The sequence below is a fragment of the Cervus elaphus genome, chromosome 12, assembly GCF_910594005.1.
Source record: "Cervus elaphus chromosome 12, mCerEla1.1, whole genome shotgun sequence".
NCBI lineage: Eukaryota > Metazoa > Chordata > Mammalia > Artiodactyla > Cervidae > Cervus > Cervus elaphus.
The window spans coordinates 87451093-87466421 of record NC_057826.1 but is presented as its reverse complement, the minus strand read 5'-3'; the positions used below and the strand labels follow the sequence as shown (position 1 = coordinate 87466421).

The following is a 15329-nucleotide window of genomic DNA, read 5'->3' as shown; positions in this document are numbered from 1 at the left end:
CATTGTGAAGACCTAGGGTTCTAAGTGCTGTTTCTACCCAGTATTCCTGTTTATAGGGAAAGGTCTGACTAACATACTCCACCCAAAGGGGAACCATATTCTGTCTCTGGGTCCAGAGAGGGGCAGAGTGGGGAAAAGTTGCTGAAGTCAAACCAGATACCTAGATTGGCTAGTCCTAGTGCAAGCAAATAGCTCTCTTCATTTTGTCGATGCTGAACCCCCTGTCTAGACTCATCTAGAGTGGGCCACTAACCCCATCCTTTTTGAGGTCCTCACTGGAGACAGAGGTCAAACATCTCCACATCATCTCCATCATTCCTCCCGCAGATCTCATCATTGTTTCTGGGGCCCTCTCAGAAGGGCCAGAGCCCTTTAGCCTCTGCAACTTATTTCTCTTCCTTTTCAAACTTTCAAACAGGAGGCTAAGAAGTTTTTTGTTATCACCTTCCTGGGATCCATCCTGTGGATAGCCATGTTCTCATACCTCATGGTTTGGTGGGCTCACCAGGTGAGTGTGGGGAAGGAACTAAATCCTGCATCCGTGGGCCAAAAGGACATTTTTCCTTCTGGGTGAATTTCTGGCACCCAGGGAATGGCGAGGACCAAGTCAATGTGTAGTTTATACATTGTTTGTAAAGGCTTAGAAGTAGACTTTATACTCCAAGGGATGTAGTATTCTTCAAGCAGGGCTCTTCTGCCCTCTGTTCACACCGCCATCTGACAGAAGGCCCTTCTCAACCTGACCCAGCTGGCCATTCCTCATCAGCCTTACTCCCCGCTTTCTGTCCTGCGTCGGCCACTTCCCTCCGCCTGGTGAGGCCATACACAGTAGAGAGAGCAGGCTCAGTTTTGCCTCCTTCCTGGCATTAATGAGTCGTCTTGAGTGCTCTTGGCTTTTCTCCTCCACCTGGAACACTGCACTCAGCACAGCGTGTTATTACTGTTTACATGCTTTTCTCTTTTAAGCTGAGAGTAGGGTCAGTGTCGCACTGTTCATACTTCTGCCTCCAGCCTCTAAAAAGTTCCTGGCACATAGCAGGTGTCGGTGGGTCTGGAAATAGAAACATAACATGAAGGAGGAGCAGTTCTTCTGGGAAGGTAGAGGTGTTGTGGTTGGAGTGACAGTAGGTGGTAATCACAGATGGACTTCAGCCAGGTTAGAAAAGAGCATCGTCATCCTCTGAAGCCTTGAGCAGAGGCCCTGTTTTCTCTCCACGGCCCATCTCCCCAACTGTTAGTTTTGCATGACCCCACCTTACTCAGGCCAAGGGAACGTTAACTCCGAGGAAGGTGATGGTTTTGCACAAAGTAGTACGTGGTTGGTGCTTCAGAGAGCCTCAGATTTTTCAACCGCTATTGCCATGGTTTCTCTATTTACCAGGTTGGCGAAACAATAGGGATTTCTGAAGAGATCATGGGTTTGACAATCCTAGCAGCAGGCACATCAATTCCTGACCTCATCACCAGTGTGATTGTTGCTCGGAAAGGCCTGGGAGACATGGCTGTGTCAAGCTCCGTGGGCAGTAACATATTTGATATCACCGTGGGGTGAGTGGCAAACTGACTTTTCTAAAGCATATCATGGCTGGAAAACAGTGTTGGCTCTGTCCATTCATTATACGTGGAATAAAAGGGCGTTTATGTTATTAGTGTCTACAAGGTAACAAAGTATCCTCCTTTCATTCATCACAGCCAGAAGGATAATAGAACTAAAATGCTGCCTGAAATCGGACTGGAATTTATGGATAAATTGAAAACCGAAGTCCATTAAATTCCATTACCAAATACAGTCAAATGCTTGGCTCACTGACCCCCAAGGTGGTGGAGATGGGGTTGGAAGGAGCAATGACTTCCTGTCTTACTTCCTGGTATTCCTGCTCCTTTGCATTTGGACTCCTACCTGCTCAGAGGTTCTAAAAAGCATTTTGCATAAACAAGTAAATGCCGCATCTTCCTGTAGGGATTTGCTTACCCACTCCTCCGGTCTGTCACAGCACAGCACCTGCACTGTTTTCATTTCCCCAGTCACCTCCAGGATTTGGGTGTGGCTGTGATTTTTTTCACTTGAATGTTTATGTGTGTGTTTGCAGGGTGGAGCAGGTTAAAAGGCTGAGGAGAGCCCTAACCACTAACAAGTGTCAGGAAATGTTGTCCTGAGCTAGGCCTTATCATAAGGATTTAGAGATTTAGTCATACAGAAGCCACAAAGTATGAAGAAAACAACTCAGACCCAGAAAACCTGTTTTAATCTAGGCTTTCCAATTACTATCTGCAAGTACTTGGGCACATAATTTTAATTTCCCTGGACTTTAGCTTTCTATGGCAACCCACTTCAGTACCCCTGCCTGGAAAACCCCATGGACAGAGGAGCCTGGTAGGCTACAGTCCATGGGGTCGCAGAATCAGACGACTGAGCAACTTCACTTTCCTTTCCTTTTCTAATCTTTGACATGAATGAATATTTTCTGTTCTATTTCATGTTTGTGGAAAAATAAGTGCTTTGTAAATTATGAAGTACTGTTGTGTACCTGGGACTACTATCAACATAAAGAATATTCACACACTGTTCTTCTGTCTTGCAGCCTGCCCCTTCCTTGGATGCTTTTCTCTCTTATCAATGGATTGCAGCCTGTTGCTGTCAGTAGCAATGGCTTGTTCTGTGCAATTGTTTTGCTTTTTCTCATGCTCCTCTTTGTGATCTCTTCAATTGCATTATGCAAGTGGAGAATGAACAAGATCCTGGGCTTCACCATGTTCCTCCTGTACTTTGTATTCCTGATAATCAGTGTGATGCTGGAAGATCGAATCATATCCTGCCCTGTCTCTGTCTGAGTCAGGGTCACTGTTGCTCAAAATGGACATGGGTCAGAAAATTATGCCAGAAGTTACTGCACATCTCGTCACATTAAAGAAAGAATGAACCTGATCTGGGAGAGTGAAGTGAGTGGCCAGGAACCTCTGAGGTGGCTGTGATGGGGCTGAAGTCTGTCCTTGGAAGCACCTGCAGCTCACTGCGGATCAGGACTCTGGAGGGGTGGCGCTCCTACTGCCCCTTCACGGAGGCCAAGCAGGACCTGAGTCAGAGGCTTTTCTAAATGAGATAACTGGGAGTGAGGGTTGGGACAGGCATCATAGCAATAAGACAGGCACCCATGTGACAGTTCCCTGATTAATCTTGAAAGGCTGCTGATCCAAAAAGGCAGGTGTGGTCTCACCTTCCCGGCCCTTGCCCCCAGCACATGCTGCAAGTTGCTGTCTCCTCTTTTACTGTTCAAAGTATGTGCTTCTATCAGGTTTGTACTCCTTACAGTTCAGTTACTGGTGAGGTTAAGGGGACGAAATATAACAAGAATAATTATCATTACATATCATAGTCCAGTAAAATGTATATCAATGTTTTACAGCTTTTTCAAAGGAGGATATCTGCTCTCATTGTTGCATTTCTGGAAAGTCAAAATAAGCAGCCCAAGAAATTATAATTTGCCCTTCAGTTGGAAGGTTTGGATATTAGGGGAGGAAAACTATTCTGAGGGTCATTTAAAAATATGTCCCTACCCAAGTTTGTGTGGTATTAGACATTCTAACAAGCTGTCCTGGCTCTGTACCCCACCCCTCTTACAGTCTCACCTAACAGTGGGAGCTGCTGCCAGTGAGGGAGAAGCAAAGTAATTTTTAAAAAGAGTCTAGTCAGTAGATCCAAATCTGGTTTACAAAGCAGGAGATCCAGTGGGGCAATGCTAATTTTGTATGTCATCTGAGACAGGATTATAAAGCAGGAAGATTGATTTCTTGTGTGGATTACACGTGGATATTAAGGTGATTACAAAGGAGAAATGCTTAACAGAGTGCCGAGATGGAGAGGAGAAAAAGTGTTACTACCTTCAAGGCAGCTGGTGTAAAGGACACCTGTGTTTTTTAAAAAATTGTGTGGTTAAACATTTCATGTGGAAGTTGAAATGCTTGTATATTAAATATTGCTGCTTGCTGCCTTTTACTGGCATCAGCTTAAGGGGCACATGAAAAATGAAACAGTGCTATGCCACTGGTTGTGAAGCAAAAGCTCAGGTGAATGTGGGTTATGACAGTAAATACGGCTTTAATTACAAACATGAGAGGATTCACTGAAGACTAGAAGACAGCCGGACAGATGGGGAAAAAACTGAACATTTTGGTGTTGAAGGGCTGTTTTCAAAGTATTTTAGTCCCTAATCCATCTTCTAAGATGGGCTGGTTAATTTAATTCATGGCCTCACTACTCCCAAGATTCATGTTGTTTGGAAATGACTTTTACTAAATTTCAATAAATTGTGAGTCCCAATGATCTTTTATTTTACAAAAATGGATGTGTTCATTGCTCCAGAGAAGACTGATGGATACAGGGTCATATTCAAATTCCACGTTCTTAAACTGGTCATCTCATTCCTGACGCTGCTGCACTGCCTGGTCTCCATGCGCTGTGGCCTAGGAACGAGAGAGGGCAGTGGCCACGGAAGGGAGCGCCCAGTGCCAGCACTGGGCTGCAGCCTGGTCTCTGCCCCCAGTCTCAGCCGGCCTCAGAGACGGCCCCTCCTCACCAACAGCCTGGGAGCCGATAATCTTCCCCAGTACAGCTGAGTGGGGAGTGATGGACAGTGAAACGTTCTGTAAAGAGAAAGTGCTGGACCACCATTTAATGATTAAAACCAACTAATGATCAAATATCCTCTTCCTGATCAGTTTGCTAAATTTCTGGCATTTATCTTTGCTGAGAAAGGAAGTTCTGATTTCACACTCTGAAGAAAAGGGTTAAGACATAAAGTGAAAGTTGGGTCTCGATGGATGAGCACCTGGGAGAAAGAGGAGGTTGCAAGGAGATGGAAAACTTGTATAACTTCTAAAGATCAATTTGTTATGCTTGAAATTAAGATTATTGTCATACATTACAAATCGATAGTTTATTAAAATTGTACTCATTTAGAGGTAAAGTACCATCTTAAAATGTCAAGATAATGGTTAGATGGTCCTCTCATTTGATGGGTAAAGTGACCTGTGTAGCTAGTTACATTCAGCCTGGGAAGTCAGACCTGTCATACATGAGTATCTAAATTGGGAGAAGGTGGCTGAATAGATGATTTCTCCTTCATCCCTGTTGAGGTTGCATTTCCTTGATGGCCCTGGTAACAGGCTTGGGCCATATTTATAAAAATGTAAAACTCTTCCTAATTTAATGGGTAAGATTCTGTATAGTAACAAAAAAGGATATATTCCAAATGTTTTAAAATTAATGTATTTTTAAACAGTTACTATACATTTTGAACATTATAGTCTCATATAGATCTGAAACTGTTTCTATCAAATTAGAGGCTTGGCCTTTTATGATACTACAAAGTATCACAAAAATTATATATCCCAATTACTGTTTAAAGATTGAGTACCAAAAGAGGCAAGAATTGGAATTTGATATTTAAGACAGCTTGGTAGATGCATTTGAAAAACAAGTTGGCCTTACAGCTCACAGAGTATCCTTGGCTCCGGTCCCCTTTTTGTGGGAAAGTCCCCCTGCAGATGCAGCTTGCAGTGTATTTTTGGCCTGGTTACCATGAAAAGTATGAGATGAGGATGAGATGAGAGAGGATGAGATGGTTGGATGGCATCACCGACTCGATGGACATGAGTTTGAGCAAGCTCCGGGAGTTGGTGATGGACAGGGAAGCCTGGCGTGCTGCAGTCTATGGGGTCGCAAAGAGTCGGACACGACTGAGCGACTGAACTGAACTGACCATGAAAAGTACAAAGAGAGGGCCAACATCAGGCTTGTCCATCCCTGTGGAGTCACTAGAGCCAAGCAGGACGCCCTGGCCTAAGGTGGTCCTCAGGTCCTGTGATGAGCTGGTCAATATGGAGAATTTCACTTACAGAAAAATTCCATCAGTTGCTCCAGTGGTTTTATCACAGTACTATGCCTGAAAAGAAAATCTTTAAATGCAAAAGGAAAGAGCCATCCAAATGAATAGCAACTGTGGAATGGCTACAGTAACATTATCTGAAGAGTCTGTTACCATCTCACACATGCACATGGACTTTTTGAGTCAGACAGAAATTGTCATATTAATTTGTGCAATACTAACTTTGTAAATAATTAAGCCAGCATATGTACTTACTCTTCAGAGAAAGAAGGTAGTATGAAAGGGTAAGAAGATATCAAGCACTGAGGATATTAGGTAAACTGACCTGCAGGCACCAGAAAATTCAACTCCGAAATAAAACTTAACACTTATATCTTAACTGGAAGGGCAGAGCACGCTAAGACCAGCACAACGGCAGACCAAGGACCCTCTCAACGAGGCAGCCTTTCCCTTCCTGCTCAGTGATACAGTGCCTAACAGCAGCTTTCAGGTTCCAGTGAGAGAAAAATAAAGCTGGGCTGTTGCACATTATTACACAACTGGTTATTTTCTTACCATGTACTTAGAAAATATGTAGAAGTACAATATAACTTACATATGTAGCATGCTAACACTGGCTAGTTGCACTGAAGTATCATAGTAATCACCAGCATAAAATAAAAAAAAGCTTATCACTTAAAATTCTGAACCAGCATTTTCAGGGGCCGTTTCTCCACGTACAAAAATGGAAAGATTTTATTAGAAAACCTTATAATAAATAAGCTAGTGGCTTTAGGATTTTAAAGCAGAAAAATCTTCCCCCCCCAAATCAGAAAAAAAAGATAAAAATCAGAATACTGCATAACTCCCTTTCAAGAGGAAAAAACTGGATATTCAAATATGATATACAAATGTGTGATATTCAAAACAGAATGGAAGGAAGTAGTAAGTAGTAAACAAGTTATACCAGGACACGGCATGATTTATTTTCAACTAGTAAACATATAAACAAAACTAAGAGAAAATAAAAGATAATGTAGCAAAAGGGTATTTCTTTCCAACATGATTGACCATAATTCTCTACAATGTATGGTCAACAGAAAACTGAAGAAATGTTTGTATGGAGCTATTTTAAAGGATAATCTACATATTTTCTTTTGATCAGGATTTACCACTTTCTATTCATGTTTTAGGTTTTAGAGAGTAAATGTGTACAAACAATATTCCCTGGGGATTAAAAATAGGGGAAATAGAACCCAACCAAAAGTAGAAACAAAATTTGGTGTCGGGGGTGCGGGGGGAGGAGAAAAAAATTACATTCACTTTTCCAGACGAGTCTGAATCATAAAGAATGGGCTTTACCTTACTTTTTTTGATTAGATATTTGAAATCAATAAACTGCTATTCATATATATATTGCTTGCGTTAAAGACAGGTAATCAATAGTGAAAGCTGTTCTTATACAAAACAAAACAGTAACAAAAAAGCCAGACTAGAACCCCAGAATTCTGTTTGGATGGATGCTTGTCACCAATGCCAAAAGCCTCACCTATCAAATGTTTCTCTTAATGGATAATTTTCAAGTGGTTATGATTCCGAGGCTGTAAGACTGAATTAGATTGTGGAGTGTGGGCCTGAGTAGTAAAGAAGGTTTAGGCAAGAGTGGTAGTTACGAAGGGGAAGCAGGTACATGCGCACAGCACCAGATTTTTCAAGTAAGCAAGTTCAGCCCCAAACTAACTGAAGTAAATTTTACATTTTTAAATTTCCCCCATTATTTCCCAGAGTAGAAAGCTGTGAAATGTTTCAGCTTGGTGTTATTCACCAATGGGGTTTACGCAAAAGTGTTTTTTCTACGGCTGAATGGTTCTAAGTCTCAGGAGTTTAAGATATCTCCAAGTCCAAATGTCCTAAACCCTACCGGCTTCTACATATCTAATTTAGGACCATTCATTTTTTCCTTCTTTGACATTGGCTAGAGAATTCCTTCATTATGACAATGTACAAACACACACTACATGAACATATTAAAATCTATAATTCTAACAGCTAAAAGATACCTTTTTCATCAGAAATTATTGAAAGAAAGTGATCTTAGAAATGATGGGACTACAATAATTTTTTAAGATTCTATTTAATACCCATGGTACTTGAACATTCAATTTACTGTCTGATTTCTGGATATTTCGGATTTAGATTTCATAAACCAGATTCAGATTGGCGCTTATTAAAAAAGCCAAGTTCCTCAATATGGGAAATTCTATCTGGCTGTCCGTTTAGGGAGTTATTATTTTTCTACCTTTGAAAAAATATTTTGAATATTTATATATAATATATATAAACAATACTCAAGTAGGTCATATTCCAGATAAATATACTGTAATTTGCATCATACCCAATATTTTACATATTAAAATAAAGGTAAAATTTGGGATAAACTGATATATTTCCCAACATAAATGTTCATGTAGAATATTAAAATTTAAATTGATATTTGGCTGTGTAAACTATTTCCCCTGTGTATGGTATGTATCTAGTAGCAATAGAGAACATTTTGGAATCATGGTATACTGAACCTGATTTTACAGAAGCAGACTTGGGACCTCTCTGGCTGTCCTTCCGCAAGGCTCCGTGAGTCCGTCTGGGCGATGCGCACCCTTGCCGTGACTCACCGGCTGCAGTCAGGCTCAGGAGTACTAACATGCGATCCTGGGACAACACTGACGCTAGCAATGACGTTTCGGGATCATTCTTCCCAGTAATAAAAAAAATATAGATATACATATAGAGATCTGCAGCTGCACTAATTGCTTCACATAGCAGCAGACGAGGAAAATAAGCACTTAACTGCCTTGCTTCATAAGTTTAAGTTCATTTTGTTTGCTATATTGTTTAAAAATTAAAAAAATATCAACTTACTATAAACAATTTAAAATACGTATAATACAACTTCGTGGTCAAAACATTTGAGCAGTCTATGAAAACAGGAGATACTCTGATCTTACATTTGTTTTTGTTCCATACATGATTTTTCAGTCTGCCTCTTCTAAGAGAATCCATAAAACAGTTGTCTTATTTTATGGGGACTAATTTTGTTTAGGGATTTTTTTTTAAATCACAAAAATACTTAATTGTTACCAAAGAAGAAAAAAAGAAATGAGACAGAAAGTGGCGCTCTCCCACTTGTCACTATTTTCTTCTTAAGACACTCTGTACATAAACTATCTGAACCTCCTGAAACATTGTACAAATGTGTTTTCAAAAATCGAAGAAAAAAGTTTAGAGTCTAAAAGTGTTGTTTTATACACTGACTATACAATACATACTGAAAGTATACACACACATATCTTAAAGATAAGGTTCTCCAAAGGTTTTCCGACATTCCATCACCCCCGTACTTGGTGGTCTGTCACAGTTGTGGGTGCTCTTGACTTGACTAGGTGTGAGACGATCATATGCCATCTTATATTCTTTATCAAATGCATCTGTAAAAAGTCATCAAGAAAGGCATAAAGAAATTTATATTTGATATTATCAGCAATCAAGTTTTGGTAATACTACAGAACCACAAAATTAGGAGCCAAGAAGGAATGTCTAGGTCATTTCTGCCAACTAAGGGACCACAGAATTTCAGAGCTGGAACGGGCAACTTAAGAGTCCACAGCATTTTTTTTTTTTTAAGTTGACAGTTTTGGAGTTAGTTTGCACAGACCAGTGAAATGTAAAGTACTAACACATCAACTGTTTAAAATTATTCTCTCCCAACTTAAAAAAAATTTGGTAAAACACATATAAAGTTTAGCATCTTAACCATTTTTAGGTGCCCAGTTCTGCGGTATCACATACATTCATAACGTTGTACAGTCACTGCCATCCATCTCCATAATTCCCTTCATCTTGTGAAACTGAGACTCTACGCCCTTTAAACCAGCAGTCCCAGCCTTTCTGGCACCAGGGACCAGTCTCATGGAAGACAGTTCTTCCACAAACTGGAGTGAGGGATGGTTTCGGGATGACTCAAGCGTACTACATGTATTGTGCACTTTATTATTTTTACATCAGCCTCACCTCAGATCACCAGACATTAGATCTTGGAGGTTGGGGACCCCTGCATTAAACAATAATACCCTTTTCCTCTCCCCCCAGCTCCTGTCAGCTACCATTCTACTTGTGTCTCGATGATTTTGACTTCTTTAAGTACTTAAGTGGAATCATATAGTATTTGTGTTTTTATGACTGGCATATTCCACTTAATATAATGTCTTCAATGTCTTCTGACATGTTGTAGCATGTCACAACTTCCTTCCTTCTTAAGGCTGAATAATAATTCACTATATATATATCCCATTCTGCGTATCCACTCATCCTTCAATGGATACTTGGGTTGTTGCTTCCACATTTCAGCTATTATGAATAATACTGCTATGAACATGTGAGTACTAATATCTCCTTGAGACCCTACCTTCAGTTCTTCAGGGTATATACCCAGAAGTGAAACTGTTGGATAACGTAGAAATTCTGTATTTAATTTTTTAAGGAAAATGCCATACTGTTTTCAACAGCAGCTATACCATTTTATATCACAACTAACAATGCACAAGTGTTCTGATTTTTCCATATTCTTACAAACACTTGTTTTTCTGGGGTTTTTGATAGTAGCTACTCTAATGGTGTGACATGGTATCTCATTGTAGTTTTGATCTGCATTTCCCTATTAGTGATGTTAAGCATCTTTTCATGTACTTAATTTGCCATCCATATATCTTCTTTGGATAAATGTCTATTCAAGCTCTTTGCCCATGTTGCAATGGCTTGTTTTTTTTGTGGTTGAGTTTTAGGAATTCTTTACATATTCTTGATATTAATCTCTTCTCAGATATATGATTTGTAGGTATTTTCCCTTATTCTATGGGATGTCTTTTTGCACCATTGATACCACTTTTGATGCATGGAAATCTTCAGTTTTCACAATGCCCTATTTGTCTGACCTTTTGCCTGTGCCTTGGGTGTCATATCCAAGAAATCTGACAAATCTATGTCATGAAGCTTTTGTCCTATGCTTTCTTCTGATTATTTTAGGACTCACATTTAGGTATTCAATCCTTTTTGAGTTAATTTTTGTATAAGGGTCCAAATTGATTCTTTTGTAAGTGGATATTCTATTTTCCCAGAACAATTTATTGAAAAGATTCATTTCCCACAGAAGAGTCTTGGCATTCTTGTCAAAAATCATGGGCTCTCTATCCTGTCCCATTTGCCTAATATATCTGTCTTTATCCTTGTACCACTGTTTTGATTACCGTAGCTTTGCCGTAAGTTTTAGAATCAGTTAGTGTGAATCCTCCAGATTTGTTCTTTTTCAAGACTGTTTTGGCTATTTGGGATGCCTTGAGACTCCATAAATTTTAGGATGGGTTTTTCTATTTCTGTAAAATACTACTGGTGACTGTATTAAATCTGTAAATTGCTTTAGTAGTACTGATATATTAAGAATATTAGTCTTCTAATTTATGAACTTGGGGTGAGTTTCCATTCATATATGTGATTTTTGAGAAATGTTTGTAATTTTCACTGTACAAGTCTTTCACACCTTCCTAAGCATTTTATTCTTTTTGATGCTACTGTAAATGGACTGCTTAATTTTATTTTTGTATTGCTATAGAAATTCAGCTGGGGGGAGGGGAGGGAAAAAAAAAAAAAGAAATTCAGCTGATTTTTGTTTCTTGATCTTATATCCTATAACCTTGCTAAGTTTATTATTTATTAACTCTCGTACTTTGGGGTTTTTGTTTTGTTCTGTTTCGATTTGGTTTGGAATCTCTAGGGTTTTCTATATACAAGATCATGTCAGCTATAAACATAGTTTAACTTCTTCATTTCCAATCTGGATGCCTTTTATTTCTTTTTCTTGCCTGGCTGTTCCAGCTAGAGTGTTGAAGTGTGGAAGCAGGCATCCTTTTCTTGTTCCAGATGTTAAAGGGAAGACTGCTTTTTTATCATTGAATATGGTGCTAACTCTGGGTTTTTCATCAATGCCGTTTATCAGGGTGAAGATATTCCCTTCTGTTTCTCGTTTTTCTAGTTTGTTGAATTCTGTCAAATGGTTTTTCTGTGTCTCCTGAGATACCATGTGGTTTTTTGTCTTTATTCTATTAATATGGTATATTACATTAATGGAGTTTTTTTTTATTCCAAACCAACACTGCATCCTTGGAATATATCCCTCTTTGTCATGGCATACCATCTTTTCTATATGTTGCGGGATTTGGTTTACTAGTATTTTGTTGAGAATTTCTGTATCTATATTAATAAGGGATATTGCTCTTCAGATTTTTTTCCTTGTGACATCTTTGTCTGGGCTTGGTTTAGTTCAGTTCAGTTGCTCAGTTGTGTCTGACTCTTTGCGACCCTGTGAACTGCAGCATGCCAGGCTTCCCTGTCCATCACCAACTCCCAGAACTTGCTCAAACTCCTGTCCATTGAGTCGGAGATGCTATCCAACTATCTCATCCTCTGTTGTCCCCTTCTCCTCCTGCCTTCCATCTTTCTCAGCATCAGGGTCTTTTCCAATGAGTCAGCTCTTCGCATCAGGTGGCCAAAGTATTGGAGCTTCAGCTTCAGCATCAGTCCTTCCAATGGATATTCAGGCCTGATTTCCTTTAGGACTGACTGGTTGGATTTCCTTGCAGTCCAAGGGACTCTCAAGAGTCTTCTCCAACACCACAGTTCAAAAGCATCATTCTTTGGTGCTCAGTTTTCTTCATGGTCCAACCCTCACATCCATACATGACTAGTGGAAAAACCATAGCTTTGACTAGATGGACCTGTGTTGGCTAAGTAATGTCTCTGCTTTTTAATATGCTGTCTATGTTAGTCATAGGTTTTCTTCCAAGGAGCAAGCATCTTTTAATTTCTTGGCTGCAGTCACCATCTGCAGTGATTTTGGCCTAATGCATAGAATGAGTTAGGAAGCACTTCTTTTTCTTCTACTTTTTTGGTCAGAGTTTATGAAGGATTAGTGTTTTAGTTTGGGCTGCTATAACAGAATACCGTAGACTGGGTGGCTTAAATGATGAACAATTATTTCTCACTGTTCTGGAGGTTAGGAAGTCCAAGATCAAGGTGCCAGCAGATGCGGTGTCTGGTGAAAGCACTCTTTCTGGTTTGCAGATAGGTGTCTTCTCCTAGTATCCTCACATTGCTGAGAGTGAGAGGGATAGTTCTCTTCTTTTCTTTTCTTTTTAGCTGGCTTGCGGGATCTTAGTTCCCCGACCAAGGGTTGAATCCAGGCTGCAGCAGTGAAAGTGCTGAGTCCTAACCACTGGACTGCCAGGAAATTCCCTCTTATTTTTCTTATAAGGATACTAATCCCATCCTGGAGGCTCCAACCTCCTGATATAATTACTTTCCAAAAACCATCACATTAGGGCTTCAATATATATATGAATTTTGGGGAGGGGGACACAAACATGCAGTCTATAACAAAGTGTTAATTCTTTAAACATTTGGTAGAAGTCACCATCTGGTCCTGAGGGAGAAGATTTTTCATTACTAACCCAATCTATTTACTTGTAACAGGTCTATTAAGATTTTTGAATCTTCAGTCAGTTTTATTCTTTCTAGGAATTTGCTTGTCTCTTTTAGGTTATCTAATTTGTTGGTATATAACTATTTATTATAATTCTTTTTATTTCTGTGAGGTCAGTAGGAATATCCCCCCTTTTATTCCTGATTTCAGTAATTTGAGTCTTCTTAGTCTAGCTTAAAGATTTTTCAATCTTGTTGATCTTTTATTTTTAAAATTAAAAAAATTTTTTTGGCTGCACTTGGAGGAACAGCATGTGGGATCTTAGTTCCCCAACCAGTGATTCAACCTGTGCCCCCTGCCTGGGCAGCGTGGGGTCTTAACCACTGGATTGTCTGGGCAGTCCCTATTGGTCTTTTTAAAGAACAAACTTTTGATTTCAGTTTTTCTATTTAAAAATTTTTTCCCCCTTTTTTCTCTATTTTATTTATTTCCACAAATATTTATTTCCTTCTTTCTGCTTGCTTTGGGTTTAGTTTGCTCTTCTTTTTCTAGTTTCTTAAGATAGAAACTGCTTTTAATGAATCTCAAAGTTTTGGTATATTGTATTTTATTTTCATTTATCTCAAAAGTATTATCTAATGACTTTTTGGACCAATTTGTTATTTAGGAGTGTGTTGTTTAATTTCCATATACTTGTGAATTTCCTATTTTCCTTTTATTATTGATCTCTCTTTTCCTTATAGTGTGGTTAGAGAATATACCTTGTATGATTTCCAACTTTTTAAAAATGTATTGAGAGACTTACTTTATGGCTTAACGTTTGGTTTATCTTGGACAATATTCCATGTGCAGTGGAGAAAAGTATGTATTTTGTTGTTGGGTGGAGCGCTCTGTAGATATTTCTTAGGTCTGGATGGTTTACAGTGCTGTTTGAGTCTTCCGTTTCCTTTTGATCTACTGCCTAGTTGTTCTACCCATTACTGAAATATCCAACTATTAATATTTTGGCTGAATGTCTATTTCTCCCTCCAATTCTGCTGGTTTTTACTTCATGTATTTGAGGGCTCTGTTGTTAGCAGCATATATAATTCTTATAAATAATAATTCTTGGTGGATTGTTTCATCATTATAAAATGTCCTTCCTTGACTCTAAATTCTACTTTGTGTGATATTAATATAGTCACTCTAGCCTCCTTGTTAGTATTACTTGCATGGAGTATCTTTTTCGATCCTTTTACTTTCTGTTTGTGTCTCTGACTCTAAAGAATCCAAGCACAATAACTGAGAGAAGATGATCAACCAAAAATATTTGAGACCTCCTAAAATACATACTTGGCTACCTTACATCTTTTCTGAAACAAGCTTAATGCCATTAGTGATATGACACAATCGTTAAAAGCATAGGACTGGAAATTAAGACTGCTTGGTTAAAATATGGCTCTGTTATTGTTGTGAAACCCAAGTTCAAGTTACTTAACCTCCTGGATCCTCAGCTGCCTCAATAATAATATGGAAATGATAACAGTACCTATCCCATAAGGCTTTTGAGAATTATATGGGATAAAGCATGGGAGGTACTTGCTACAATGTTAGGCACATAATAAGCCCTCAAAAAATGTTAGCTTTCATTATTTATCATTGTTATTACCAACATGACCAAAATATCAAAGCATTTTTTACATTATATTAAAAGAGAAACTTTTCTATATACTAATAAAATCTTATATTAAACTAATTAATACTACCAGTATAAAAACATTTTGAAAACTATACCATGGTATATAAGTATTATATGTTTTAAGTTATGCTGAATTACCTATATCAATGTTTTCTCTTCCCAGTGCCACCAGTGAGAGAAACAGTATTTCTCTATATAAACTCCTAGGGGAGAAAAGGAATGGAGAAGCTATTACTATTCATACATCTGTATACATCTA

The 15329-nt window shown here is 38.8% G+C and overlaps 2 protein-coding genes across 12 annotated transcripts in view; one reads left to right on the top strand and one right to left on the bottom strand.

Moving 5' to 3' along the window:
• SLC24A1 (solute carrier family 24 member 1) overlaps window positions 1-6819 on the top strand; it is a 57066-nt gene extending 50247 nt beyond the window's left edge. For all 6 annotated transcript variants that reach the window (XM_043919880.1, XM_043919878.1, XM_043919882.1 and 3 more), the window contains 3 exons: window positions 419-508; window positions 1382-1548; window positions 2583-6819. In XM_043919880.1, the coding sequence (XP_043775815.1) occupies window positions 419-508; window positions 1382-1548; window positions 2583-2832 (507 nt within the window). In that variant the 3' untranslated portion in view covers window positions 2833-6819. The remainder of the gene's footprint in view (window positions 1-418; window positions 509-1381; window positions 1549-2582) is intronic.
• Window positions 6820-6828: 9 nt separating this feature from the next.
• Window positions 6829-15329, bottom strand: part of DENND4A (DENN domain containing 4A) — a 119490-nt gene continuing 110989 nt past the window's right edge. For all 6 annotated transcript variants that reach the window (XM_043919870.1, XM_043919873.1, XM_043919872.1 and 3 more), the window contains 2 exons: window positions 15209-15273; window positions 6829-9349 (listed from right to left, as the gene is read on the bottom strand). In XM_043919870.1, coding sequence (XP_043775805.1) covers window positions 9213-9349; window positions 15209-15273 — 202 coding nt within the window. In that variant the 3' untranslated portion in view covers window positions 6829-9212. The remainder of the gene's footprint in view (window positions 9350-15208; window positions 15274-15329) is intronic.